Raw genomic sequence first — 13,116 nt, forward strand, 5'->3', positions numbered from 1 at the left:
AGCTTATTTCTCACTGTAAAAATGCAATTTGTATTTTTCTGTTTCTTTTTTGTTATTGGATTCTAAGTTGAATATGTTAAAGCTATTGTGTCCCTAGCTTCAGCTCATAACTGTGGTTCAGACAGATTGATAAGAACATCATATTAAATATTTTTTCAGTAGATTCAATTCTCTAACTTTCAGCATGACCTCTGTTGGCAGCTTTAAGCTCTCTGAAGAACCACTCATCCAAAGTACTTGACCCTGATTGCCAATGGTTATCAAAATCCACTTTTCATTGTTCAACCTCAGCAAGGTTTTATTGTAGTTAGCGTTCAGATTTCCTTTAGATTCATATACACAGTCTGTAAATGTGTTCCCCTGTGCAATAAAATTCTTACTTTGGCATCTGCAGTGCAACCAGATAAGCAGTGACAAATAAAAAAAAATGACTACTACTACATACTGTAGTAACCAGATTTAAGCAGTGCAGGGACATTTAAGGAGTTCACATAAATGTAAACAGTATTAGCAAATACTAATAGTATTACCAAAACTTTCAAGATCTATTTCTGCATCCAAGTTCCTTTTCTTGTTTTTAGGATGGATTTGATACTGTCATTGATTAACTGTCATGGCAGAATGATGGTCCTTGAGGTTTCATTGAATATAATAATGTCATATTCTGTTCCTCACCAAGACTGGACTTGTGCTGATGGCTACTCAAGACGAGTAGCTCAACGAATAATGAAGTCATCTGCAAATACAAATACAAATTTTGTTTCTTTTTTTTTTTTTAATTTTTTCTTTTTAATTTCTTTCTTTTATCTTTCTGGAAAGTTAAAGGCTTATCTTTCACTCACACTATAATAGAAACGAAAATGTCTCTACTGTTCCGTGAACAGGACATTGACCTTGAATAAAAAGCGCTTGCTGCTCTCTCGCGGCCAATGCAAGAAACTACAAGTATGTCAAATAATACACGTGAAGGTGCAGAATGTATTATCTGTGAATCTATATAATCCTTTCATTATAAGTGGACGTAATCATTTTGGTTTACTGATAGAATGGGCCTTAAGTTACAGAGTTGTGGAGTCTTCTGATGTAAATACAAAAAGTAAAACGTTAAAGATGTTTGGTAAAAAGCCAAAAGATATGGTAGTACTTCCGGTATGTACTTTCAAAATAATAGATTACACATAACATGTTTTAAATTCGATGTTAAACCGATGCCAGATCCGAACATATTTATATATAACATCACTGGAGGAAACGTCTTTGCCCATGAATAAGTTTTTAGAACATTGTTTCAGCAAATATCTGACCAAAAACAGCCATCTGACAGTTTTTGATAGCTCTAAATTCTTCTTTTTTTAACAAGCGCAGTAGCTCGAGTCACTAGATGCCGCCAATCGTCAGATCGTGTCAGCGGATGTTGACTCTCTTAATCTTGAGCTGCTGCTTTCAGTCAGACAACTTCAGACACCGCCGAGCAGCAGCGCTTTCTCCTCCCTAGAGCAGGTAACGCCTCGTCAGGCACACTTGGCCTCGGTTTCAGAAATACCGCTAGGCTACAAATATGACAGTGTTTCGTCGCGGGGTTTGCGGGGTTTCTTTCCACCGCGCTGTTTTGCGTTTAGAATGGCGACGGGAGCTAGCTAACACCAACGGCTAGCTAACATGTTTGTTGTGTTTTAGCCTAACAAACGCCAAGGCTTCCTCAGAGTTATCTAACCCGCTGAGTACTAACCGCTTTTGGGAATCCTCAACCCAGCCGTCACCGCGGGAGACTTACTAAAGACGAAGTCACTCGGCATTGCCAGTTGTTCTAGCTAGTAGAAGTATTCGCTATGCCAGCGAGGGTTAAAATGTATCGTTATATTAAATTTGGATAACGCGCCCTATTTGAATTTTCGCTATTCGGTCCAGCTGGCCTCTGTTACGTAAAGATGTTATTCATGGTTAGTTGTGCAAGTAGCTTTGTGCTGGATAATCTCGGAAAGGATTTGAAAAAAAGCAGCTAGCCGGCTAGGTTGTTGACAGTAGCCAGGAGAAGCTGAAACACTCGTTCAGCAGCGACGCATGTCAGTAAACACAGAAATGGTCCGGTTGTTTTCTTAAGAGATCGAGAATTAACGACGAGTTGCTAAGGCGATGCTGACGTTTGGGTTTCACTTCCATATCTACTCGGAGGACAGAAACTATGGTTACTTCTGAAATGTCAAAAAGATCCGTCAATGTTCTCCATCTCCATCGAATGTCACTTTAAAACGGTTTTAACCAGCCCCGCTTTTTGTATAGCACAGCTGCCATAATTGTGTCTGTAGTATAAGGTGCTTGATTTAACACAAATATATGGATGGTTTCTCAGTAAAGTATCTTTTAAAAGTGTTTGTTACACACCAAATGGTTTGACAGGAACTGTAAAGTGCAAGGGAAGATTTCACAATCAGAATTATGGTCTCTTTAAATGTGAAATGTCTGTCCAGAAATATTGAAAGTTCAATAAATGAATAAAATCTGACTTGATTTTAGAGTGAGAGAATTATTACAATGCAAAGAGGAGGAATTATTGGAAATGGACAACATTAAGTTGTCATTGCATCTTTATTTAAAGTGGATAGTACTTATCCACTTTATGTATCCTTTCATGTAGTACTACATGAAAAGGAAAATCAACAAATACTGTAAAATACATTAATGTAAGTTAAAAACAACAATTAATTTTAAGCTGATACAGCTTTGACTTTGAACGTTCAGGAATTGTTTGCTGTCCCAGGACCACTGATATACTACAATTTTGCAAGAATATATCAAAGTCAAACATAGCTCTTCAACAATTGTTTTACAAAAAGTATTGTGTGCTTATGTTCACATGGGGTCATAAGATCCTGAACATTCTTGTATATCTTGGAAAAGTGTACAGGAAACCATAAACTGTTTGTACCCGCAATCACCTTGCTTAATCACCTCCAAGCCCTGTTGCAGGATATAGTTTTGACAGGTTATACAAACTGCAATTTGTGTTTTTTATTTTTATTTTATTAGATTCTATGTTTGACATGGTCATTTTCAAAGTTATAATACAATTGCTTATGGTGCGACTGTCTTATTATTATTCTTTGATGATGTCTCCTGTCATTTTTTTCAAATTCATCAACCATATCAGTTTAAATTCAGGTCTTGTGAAAGTTTGCATTTATTTACAGAAGTGAGTATAAACCACTTCTTCTCATGATAATTAGATCATCTTGCAATGAAACATTCTTGGTCTTATCCTTTATTTTTGGAAATATCTAATTTTTTTAAGCCTTTTGAAGCTGTTGATAAGAATCCTTATTGTAATTATCAACCCAATTTGCAGGCAGTTTCTCAAAAAATATGGATTTCAGGAGAGCACCAGCCCTTTCGATCACTGTTATCAACACCCAACTTTGCTTGATACTTTGCTTCATTTTACCTCTGAAAATGTGTGCTGAATGAGATCTACTATCACACCAAGTGCCGATTAGCCCTTCTGACTGCTGTTAGAACATTTTATGATTTGGTGTCAGGGAATAATGAGACTTGGGACTTAACATTGTGCTTGCCTTTCATTCTGCCAGAGTGAAAGTCCAAACGAGAGCTCTGCGTGAAGCCCTGCATCCAGCACTTTTCTCTGTCCAGACATCTGGTCAATATGTCCAATGATCCACCTCCTCCGTACCCTGGAGGACCCAGTGCCCCTCTTATCGAGGAGAAGAATGGACAGCCTGGTAAAGAAATTATGCATGCACAAGTCTGGTGGAGAGCAATGACATTATAAAATGTTGTTGTTTAAATTGATTTTTACAAAGGCTGTAAAACACGAGGTTAATCCCAGCATTGTGACTCTTAAAGTGTGAAGTGTTTTTTGTGGATTCTATTTTATAACAGAAGTATACCGTTCTGGTAAATAACAATTACAATGCCTAAATACATGTAAATAGATGGTTCTTGTTTTCTTGGGACGTATTTCAAGTTGGCATTGCTTCCCTCCAAATTCTTCAGTTTGTGGCTGTTCTTTGTCTGTTATCTGTCAAACATTCCAGTAAGAACAGGCCCTCCTCAGGGACAGCCCTTGCCTCCAGACTATGGCCCTCCGCCCTACGAGGCCCAACACCCAGGCTTCCTGCCCCCACACGTTCCTGTCGAGGGGCCCATGCCTATGCCCATGCCTATGCCCATGCCAATGCCCCCCCAAGGTGCTACTGACTTCTTGAAGATTTTAACCCAACTTTTAAATTGCATATTACCGTTCTCATTTTAAAATGCAAGATCTATGTTTCTATTCAATTGATGTAAATGGAAAGTGAAAGTGTTTTCTTCTTTCCCCTCACTTACTTGAAACGTATTATTACTGTTTGTTTAGGTGGTGCCTATCCACCACCACCTGGCCACTTTCCTCACCCTGTTCCGGGTCCAATGGGTCCGGGTCCAGGTCCAAGTCCCTTTGTCCACATGGGAGGCCACACAGTGTCCGTCCTGGCTCCTTCAGGAGCTGCCACAACTGTGACCGTATTGCAGGGCGAGATGTTCCAGACCTCACCGGTGCAGACTGTGTGTCCGCATTGTCAGCAGTCAATTGTCACCCGAATCTCACACGATGTTGGACTAATGAACACACTCTTCTGCCTCTTCTGTTTCTTTGTCGGGTAAGTAGGTCACACTGCAATGTGACTGGCATTCTCCAATGAATAAATTAGGACAGGAAAAGTTGAGATTAAATACACTTTCTTTTTTTTAATTATCCAACATACAGTGTATTATATGAATGAACTGAATATGCGAGAGAGCCATATTTCAATTATATAGCAATATACTGAACCCGTGAACACATTGTTGTTGGTTTGCACATCCAGCTTTTCGAAAATACTGTTGAATTACAAGGTAAAATTCAGGATCGAGTTCTTATTAAACTACGGGGAACTGCAGAATCTGTAAAAATCTGTGTGGAAAGATGATCACAAAGATCCTCCTGAAACAACATTGAATCGTGTTCTGTCCAGGCATTCAAGAGGACAGATGGTGAATCCATGATTTGGAATATTATTTTTTCTTTAAATGAACTATTTAAAGTAAGGCTAGAATGTTTTTCATTCATGAATAATAACCCCAGTTATCAGATTCTTGCCATTTTCTTGGGAACTCCTTTTAGAAAAAGTGATGTCTTGTAAATAATTTAGAAATGTCCCAATGTTTTACTATTCATTTTCTACTGATATTTGTTGTTTTTTGTTCACACTGACTAATATTTGGGAAATCAGCTTGTCTCAGTAGTTTATTTCTATTTTTAGTTTTCTTTACTATAATCATTTTATTGCTAATTGTGTATATATACGTGTGCGTGTGCGTGCGTGCGTGTGTATTTTCACACTTTTAAGTGATAAAGGAAAGCCAGAATATCAGCCTCACACTGTATATGTCAAACACAGCAGCTAATAAACACAGTAACTACACCTGTTTCCGGGTAAACAATTTCAATTTCATTTTTTTAACATACAGTGATGATAAAAGGCTAATCTATTCTAAATGAGCAGGTTTGCTTGAATGTAATTACATCAGGGGCAACAAGAAATGTATGCACATTTACTTACCCAGACTCTCTTCTTTAATGAGCGCACAGCTGACTGTTTCATGAGGCTCTAGGAAGCTCGGAAATTATTTAATTGAAATCAGCATATAATATTCATGAAATCTATAAGAAGGTTGCTGTCCAAGGAGTATCAAAATACTCTTTATTTTATGATCAAACAAATGTGTTTTGTCTCCAGTCAGCAGACTTTCCTCTTCATTGTGGCAGGACTTGTACTCTGGCTGCTGATTTGCATATTTTGTATTCAAACAAGTTGCCGTGTTTGGCTCTGAAACTTGTTTTGTTTCTTGTTTTGTTTCTTGTCCCTTAGGTGTGATCTCGGCTGCTGCTTGATTCCCTGCCTGATTGATGACCTCAAGGATGTGACACACACTTGCCCTTACTGCAAGGGTTACATTTACACATACAAGCGTATATGCTAACCACAGATGGCGGTATGCTATGAAGTCACATACATGCACACACACACAACTCACAGGTCCTCCTGCTGGTAGTGACAGGCTTTTTTCCACCCCATTTTATTATGTGATGTGCAGCCCGCTCCATTTGTAACTGTAGTTTTCTCATTAGTTCACAAAATATTTACTGTATATACTGTTCAGCATAATCCTTTCTTGTATAAACATGCATTATAATTGATAAAGATATAGCTAAACTACAGAAGATAACTTAAATGATATGCAGCAGAGATGCAGATACATCTCATTATCAATGGAAATCTCAAGAAAAGGCTCGTATTAATACACATGTGAATCAGCTGGTAGTGTGTTAGAGGAAGCTGTGAAAATGGTCACTTTATATGAATTTATCTGTAACTGATTTTAAATGACAATGAAGGAAGCAGGTTAGCAGTTTTTGTTGTAATTATATTGTATTCACTATTATAATTAGTTAATGTGAACATCTTTGTGTCTAATACAATGGATTTTTTTTTCCTTTTATCATGATCCCCTTTTGAATGTGAGCAAACCATTTTCATCTTATTGTCTTTACTGAATGACAATGATTTTACTTTTTCTTGTATTTTAATCTGGGCTTAATTCAGTTTTGACAAGATGTTCAGTTCACTTACTGGCAGTTGGTGCGGGAGAGGAGGATACAGAAAATAGGGTTTGATAGAGAAGGTTGATTCGCTGTGGCGATCCCTGAAGGGAAAAGCCGAAAGTAAAAGAAGCAGAAGTTTAGTGACTTACTCTTGAGCTGTTACACACCTCTATGTTTTCATGTTGCACTTAAGTAAAAGTTTACTGTTTGTTTTTTCCCTCCTAAAGCATGCATGATGTGGGGGCTCTGTCAAGTTAAAATGCTGGCAATCAGCAAAAAAATTACTGCAAACAAATAATGCCAGAAAACAGACCCAACAATCTATTGAGTCAGGGATGCACTGATGTGACTTTTTAGTTGGACAGATAATTGATGCATTAAGTATCAGCCAGCATAAAGAACAGATTTATGGAGAATAAAATTAACTCTTTCCTGCCAATGGAGATTTTTTTTTTCATTTTAATTTTTTACATTTTCTATGTTGTTGCTTTTTTTTCTCTTAAAAAAATAGGTCACTCAAGTAGGCCACCGCCGTAAATACAGATGGCAACTGTGACCAGCAGTTTGATTTTTTTTTTTCGTTGATTTTTGGCTGAGGGAATTAAATTTGCTTTTGAAAAAAGTTACATTTTTGGTTGAAGTGACAAATATTCAGTACTTGAACAACAAATGCATTTCACCCTGCAACAAAACAGATTAATTTCATGTTCTGATGTTCATAGAGAAGAATGATCTGCGTGTATTGGATTTGAACTGGTATCAAAAAACATTGGTGGGAAAGAAGTTAAGAAGCTGTAGGCCTTATCGAAGGGAAGTCGTTTTTCTTACACAAAAGATACACAATACATGTATATACATTTACTTAAGTGCTATTATTAACCAAATAATAGGCAAATGCAAATGAGAGCTACTTCCAGACTGTTGAGCCTTTGCTTTTTGCTCCCTCCATGCTCTCGGCATTTATAGATAAACACATCATGGTCCCACTTATGATTTGAAGAAATTGGCAATTTTATAATGACATCCAATTCAGGAATCTCACTCAATCAGAATAGTATAGTTAAGATGATCTAATTGATGATGAATTATGGTGACAGATGCATCCCATAATAGCAAAGTATTCCAGCTTTCCTACAGTTTTCCACTCTCTCCCGCACATTGATTATGCAATTTTTTTCTGTCCAGTACATTTCATTCAACATAGTAACCCTCTTGTTTGTGAGTGTTTAATACCACAACTAAACTGTCTGTATTTATACTGATCAACTGCAGCTAATTGTTTCTCTACATTTTGCGCATTGACAAAAATAGGTGCGCTTTAACTTAATAAATAAAAGTAGCCAACAGTTGAGATTTTTCTTGGGTTTTTCAATTGCAGGGCATATCCTTCCATTCATACACTTAAGAGTGTAAAAAAGGATTGAGGTGATGGGTGAGGGATGACACCAGAGGGGTTTCAAAAATCCTGTGTCTTACTTCATAAGGCGTCATTTCGTATGACGCCATCACTGAACCTGTTAGTGCATTTTGCAACTATAAAACTTTTGAAAACTTAAGTTGTGTTAGCAAACGGCACATTGGTGGCGCTAAGGCTTATGCCATACTTTCATGCCCTTATCATTCTTTTCAAACATTTACCTCTGTCACTTTTAATGATTTTAATTATTTTTTTGCACAGCTAACATGGGGTTGAGGTAAAAGAATGTCAACAACCTCAAATCTATTGAGACCTGTTTGGACAGTCAGTTTTGCCATTGACATCACCAGCTAAGCTTTCAGGGAGCACAGACTTAACAGTAGAAGATTAGATGCATTTTTTTTGGTCCTTCAGTTACACAGGCCTCCTCACCATCATTGCATTACACCATTTGAGCCTGTAACCATTCTGATATGGCATCAGCCCTTTAAGATTACCTGCAGTGCTCACATGCATGTTAGAAAACACAGATGTCTTTCTAATAGATCAAAGAAATTAGTCTCTGCTAGAAAGAAGCTGCAAACAGATGATTGTATCAGACATTTGTGATGGTGATTCTGCTGAGATGAATTTGATCGGATGTTCCACAACAGCATTTTCTGCTGTTCATGAGGTGCAGTCCGTCTGCCATACATCTCAGTAAAGCTCACAGAATACATTATATCTGCACGAAAACATTTTTTTCCCTTTTGGGATCAGAAAAACACATTTCAATCAAAGGACTACGTTGAAGGTTTGAGTACTGTATGACGGAAAATGCTGGTCTGCATTGCTCTCTTAATGTCTGTGATAATGTAAAACTATGTAAGTCAGATTTGTTTGACTGTTGTATACAGTTACTATTTTACCAATAAAAAATCAGAACATGAGTTTTTATTGAAATTTTGTTTTGAGAGTTGTTCATGTCCTGGTGCTGAGTTGCAGCCTGTTACACAAAGCAGGTACAATACGTGGTCTCACTCTTTATTTAAGCTCTTTGCCATTTGTCATTTTGAATGGTTTAATTGTAACATATATTAACAAGTTACTACTTTACATAATACATTTTCAACAGTCAAAACCAGCTGGGAGTATCAGAGTCAGTCTGAAATAGACCCAACGGTGCCAAACTATTGTCTCATGAGGAAATGGTTAGGGGCTATGGTTCCCTCGTACCACTACAGTTTCGCAGTTACTGGTATCATGACATTGGCACAATAATGCAAAAAAATATGTATATTTATGTGTAATATCACCCCCCTAAATACTTTATCAAAACTAGGTTTTCCGGTCAAAAATGGGTGATGTTGGGATCAGACGACTAAAAAAGAAAAGCTGATATTGCTTTGTTTCCAGCCATATCAACACGGGAGACTAAACTCCGGCTTTGTGGTTCAGGATCCTGGTGCAGAGCAATGTTATATTTTTTTGAACTGTATTTAAATACCAAAGGGAAAATTAAAGTTAATCTGCAGCAAATAAACTCAAATTTTCAAAGTGTATAAAATGAGCCCAGGATAAGGGAGAATAATATGGTGAATATTAAATACATTATCAAAATGCAAATGTTATCAATCTCTCCATCGATGTCCACACTGAGCGTTGCAGCATTTGTAGAAGGTTGTCATCGGTTCGTCCGCTGATCGTGTCTGGATCTGCATGAAATATGCCCGAGGATGCTCACACTTGGGGCAAGTTTCTGTAAAAATACAAAGTGTTAAAAAAAACATAGGCTGTTTGTGTAAACTGTATTCTACTAAAACTTTCAGTTTGTTCGGATCATTCAATATATAAAATCAAATAGAAATACCTTGTTTTTATTTGATAGTTCTATAAATTTGGCTTATAGTTTAAAATCAAATTATATATGTATATGTGTTGTTTGTAAAGCAATACATGTGCTAAAACTTGCCTTAAATGACAATTTTTATGACACACTATTAACACTTCAATTTTTAATTTTTTTGCCTTTAACCTATACATATATAGAGATGACATGGTTTTAAATGAGTGTAAAAAGCATTGAAGTATGTAACATTGAAAGGGTAAGCCGATTAAGCGTAGTAATAGTGACATATTTCACGTTTCACACTTTAACATGTTAAAGTCTTTTCCAAATGGCAGAGCATCAATATGTAGCGATTGATTTAAACTCCAATTCACAAAAGCTACATGGTGTCTTGGACAAGGGTAATAATGGACATGACACTGACCAGCGGTTGAATCCACGTTTTCCCATGCAGCAGCTCCACCAAGAACATCGTCAACTTCCTTTAACTTAGGGTATTTTCTATTATTTACCTGGAGAGAATAATTGAAAGTAAACATTTAACCCAAACACACCCAACTCGAGAAACAAAGACACAAATTCCCCAAAAGTTTCAGATGACAGATGGTTATATTTGGCAGCAGTGAACTCACCTTTCTTGTTATATTGTGTACATACGGACAGGTGTTACAGGCGAATCTCATGCATTTCTGTCCTTCTTCGACTATTAAAACATTTCCACAAGTTGGACAAAAGAGGAGCATGTTAGCGGACAGAAGTTTTCACAACAGAAATAAACGCTTTATATGCCTGGTCAAATTTTATTTCCCAACTATGCACAGTACTGCCCCAAGAGCGGAACCGGAAAAGCAGCTGGAGACGTCTGGTGCAACTATTTTATGCTCGGGTGGAAACAACAACACAATGACGATATGGTTCCTAGTGTGACGCATAAATTATTCAGTTCTTGGGTTATTGTTTTGTTAGTTGTGAGGCATTCATTTAGCAGAAGTGTTTTTTTTTCTCTGGAATCACCTCTAATGAATAGACTATCGTGATCTTGACATTACTCCGTAATATATTGAAAGTTTGGAGCCACGCTACGGTTTCCTTCCGGAACTAATTAAGTGCTGCACACGCGTTCATACAACCCAAAACAATCTGCGATGTTTACATGGTGCCGACCCATGTCGAGGTAAAAACAAAGAGATCGTCTTTGTGGTTTGTCCTATGGTTGTCAATAATGGAGGAAAGAAGCGAGGTCGCCGCCGAAAATCCTAGTGACACGGTGGATGATGAAGAGAAAACCCAGGTGGAGCCTGCAGATGAAGAGGCAGAGGAGGAGGAAGAGGACGAGGAGGCTCTTCCTCACTCAGAGATTCTGGACATTTTCGAGGAGGGACTCGCTCGCCTTGTGCAGGATCCTTTACTCTGCGACCTTCCAATTCAGGTTCTCCATCCATTACACCCTCCTCCAATTAGTCTGAAAGTTTGCACATTTACAGGAATGAGAAATATTATAAATAACATGCGTAATGTACATATATCCCTACATGATAAACAGATTTCAATTCCATCATATCGACATCACTGCGTTCAAAAAAAAAGAAGATAAATTTAGCCTATGCTGTGGCTCGGTTTGGTCATGTAATGTGTATACGGGACTCACAACAATGAAGAAAATCAAACAGGCTGTAAAATAAAACAAAGTCTTCGTCTGGATAAATCTGGATATGTACATATTACCCTCAACAAAAATAAAGAAAAGAAGAAAATATACAGAATATTTGGTTGATGTCTCACAGCAAACACTTCACTGGTGTCTTTGGTGTTTTGTTTTGGGTGCTTTTCTCTTTTCTATGAGCTGATCTGTCTTTACTTTCTTCTTACCTTAGAAAAAATTAAAGTGTTACCATAACTTTCACTGACAATTATAATGCAAAACACGTGAATAGGTAAACGTATGAAAAACTCATTAGAAAGAAAAAATAGTCAAAAAATAATATGTGAAGGTATAATACAGTTGTTTGAATAGTCACTTATAATTATTAATTATATATTTTATGCAACTTTCTTCAAGTTTGGACCCTGCTAAGTAACTTTAGGTAACTTTTTAGTTAAGTAACTTTTTAAGTACTTTGCTGTATTTACAAAGAAGTTAAAAATGAAGCCTGATGTGTATTTGCAGGTGACGCTGGAGGAGGTGAATTCTCAGATTGCTCTGGAATATGGCCAGGCCATGACTGTGCGGGTTCTGAAGGCAGATGGCGAGGTGATGCGTAAGTTTAGAACCGTGTATGCTTTCTAACATCGTATCAAAAGACATTTCTCACCATTTAAAAGAAATCTGATAATTGGCAATCATTAAAAAAGTATTTCTGCCATGAAGCCATAGTGGTGGTGCAGAACGCGACTGTCCAGGATCTGAAGAAGGCTATCCGCAGATTCTTGGAGCTGAAACAACAACGGGAAGGTGGAGTGAAACACATCAGCTGGTAAACAATCGCCCAAATAACACAACACAAAAACATTTGAGGCTATGCTTATAATTTCTTAAATTCCTACTTCTGTCTTTGCTTTTTCAGGAGATATGTTTGGCGAACTTATTGCTTAATTTTTCAAGGAGAAAAGCTTGACGATGACAAGATGAGGCTCAAAGAGTGAGTGAAAGGAAGACGTGTATGATATAAATGTTTACTGTTGGCTCAGCTTTAACTCTATTGTGTGCTTTTTGTATCTTCAGTTATGGAACCAGGAACAGAGATGAAGTCACGTTCATGAAGAGACTGAGGAAAAAGTGAAACTTGGCAGAAAACAGCGACCTCATGCCTCAAGTTATTCCAAGATATCATGGCGGGACTCTTAGAATTCATTCAAAAGTTTGAATACATGGACCTCTAATCTTTATCAAAAAATCCAACCTTTGACTACGAACCGCTGAAAAATACCAATGTCCATGTTAATTATAAAAGTTTCTTTTTCATTTTCTTTTTTCTTCTTTGATTGGAAATTTGTTGATGATAAAGGCTTTGCTTCTATATGCAAATAAAATATTTTGGAAGTCTTATTTTTTTATTCCAACCTACAGTTATATTTTTAAAAATTGTTTTGAATTAAAAAAAAAAACATTTCAAACATGTGTTTTGTTTATTTTTGGTCTCATGGGGACATTGTCCAGCCATGGCAATTGTGCATATAACCTGCTGATTTGAATCGTTCCCACTTGAAGTGGACAGTAAGTGACTTTATAAGCCC

At 37.1% G+C, this 13,116-nt stretch overlaps 3 protein-coding genes across 3 annotated transcripts; 2 read left to right on the plus strand and 1 right to left on the minus strand.

The window, feature by feature from the left end:
- Positions 1-1,419: 1,419 nt before the first annotated feature.
- Positions 1,420-8,983, plus strand: cdip1 (cell death-inducing p53 target 1). Its single transcript, XM_086175721.1, has 5 exons — positions 1,420-1,500; positions 3,585-3,734; positions 4,050-4,202; positions 4,370-4,652; positions 5,904-8,983. The coding sequence occupies exons 2-5, from the start codon at positions 3,659-3,661 to the stop codon at positions 6,013-6,015; spliced, it is 624 nt and encodes a 207-aa protein (XP_086031847.1). The 5' UTR covers positions 1,420-1,500; positions 3,585-3,658; the 3' UTR covers positions 6,016-8,983.
- On the minus strand, positions 7,148-10,712 carry polr3k (polymerase (RNA) III (DNA directed) polypeptide K). The gene is made up of 3 exons (XM_086175722.1): positions 10,515-10,712; positions 10,307-10,394; positions 7,148-9,792 (listed from the first exon to the last, which is right to left on the minus strand). Exons 1-3 carry the CDS (start codon positions 10,623-10,625, stop codon positions 9,665-9,667), a joined length of 327 nt encoding a protein of 108 aa, XP_086031848.1. The 5' UTR covers positions 10,626-10,712; the 3' UTR covers positions 7,148-9,664.
- Positions 10,713-10,985: 273 nt separating this feature from the next.
- On the plus strand, positions 10,986-13,085 carry snrnp25 (small nuclear ribonucleoprotein 25). Its single transcript, XM_086175555.1, has 5 exons — positions 10,986-11,311; positions 12,050-12,140; positions 12,251-12,356; positions 12,447-12,521; positions 12,605-13,085. The coding sequence occupies exons 1-5, from the start codon at positions 11,036-11,038 to the stop codon at positions 12,660-12,662; spliced, it is 606 nt and encodes a 201-aa protein (XP_086031681.1). The 5' UTR covers positions 10,986-11,035; the 3' UTR covers positions 12,663-13,085.
- Positions 13,086-13,116: the final 31 nt, after the last annotated feature.

The sequence above is a fragment of the Fistularia commersonii genome, chromosome 28 (genome assembly GCF_037954325.1).
Source record: "Fistularia commersonii isolate RoL2024-O1a breed Wild chromosome 28, RoL_Fcom_v1.0, whole genome shotgun sequence".
Lineage (NCBI taxonomy): Eukaryota > Metazoa > Chordata > Actinopteri > Syngnathiformes > Fistulariidae > Fistularia > Fistularia commersonii.

Coding starts and splice junctions, on each gene's coding strand:
- snrnp25 (XM_086175555.1), top strand. CDS start 11,036: ATGGTGCCGACCCATGTCGAGGTAAAAACAAAGAGATCGTCTTTGTGG. Junction 12,141..12,250: donor GGCAGATGGCGAGGTGATGC/GTAAGTTTAGAA, acceptor TCTGCCATGAAG/CCATAGTGGTGGTGCAGAAC. Junction 12,357..12,446: donor GGAGTGAAACACATCAGCTG/GTAAACAATCGC, acceptor TTGCTTTTTCAG/GAGATATGTTTGGCGAACTT.
- polr3k (XM_086175722.1), bottom strand. CDS start 10,625: ATGCTCCTCTTTTGTCCAACTTGTGGAAATGTTTTAATAGTCGAAGAA. Junction 10,395..10,514: donor TACACAATATAACAAGAAAG/GTGAGTTCACTG, acceptor TATTCTCTCCAG/GTAAATAATAGAAAATACCC. Junction 9,793..10,306: donor AAACGTGGATTCAACCGCTG/GTCAGTGTCATG, acceptor GTATTTTTACAG/AAACTTGCCCCAAGTGTGAG.
- cdip1 (XM_086175721.1), top strand. CDS start 3,659: ATGTCCAATGATCCACCTCCTCCGTACCCTGGAGGACCCAGTGCCCCT. Junction 3,735..4,049: donor GGAGAAGAATGGACAGCCTG/GTAAAGAAATTA, acceptor CAAACATTCCAG/TAAGAACAGGCCCTCCTCAG. Junction 4,653..5,903: donor CTCTTCTGTTTCTTTGTCGG/GTAAGTAGGTCA, acceptor CTTGTCCCTTAG/GTGTGATCTCGGCTGCTGCT.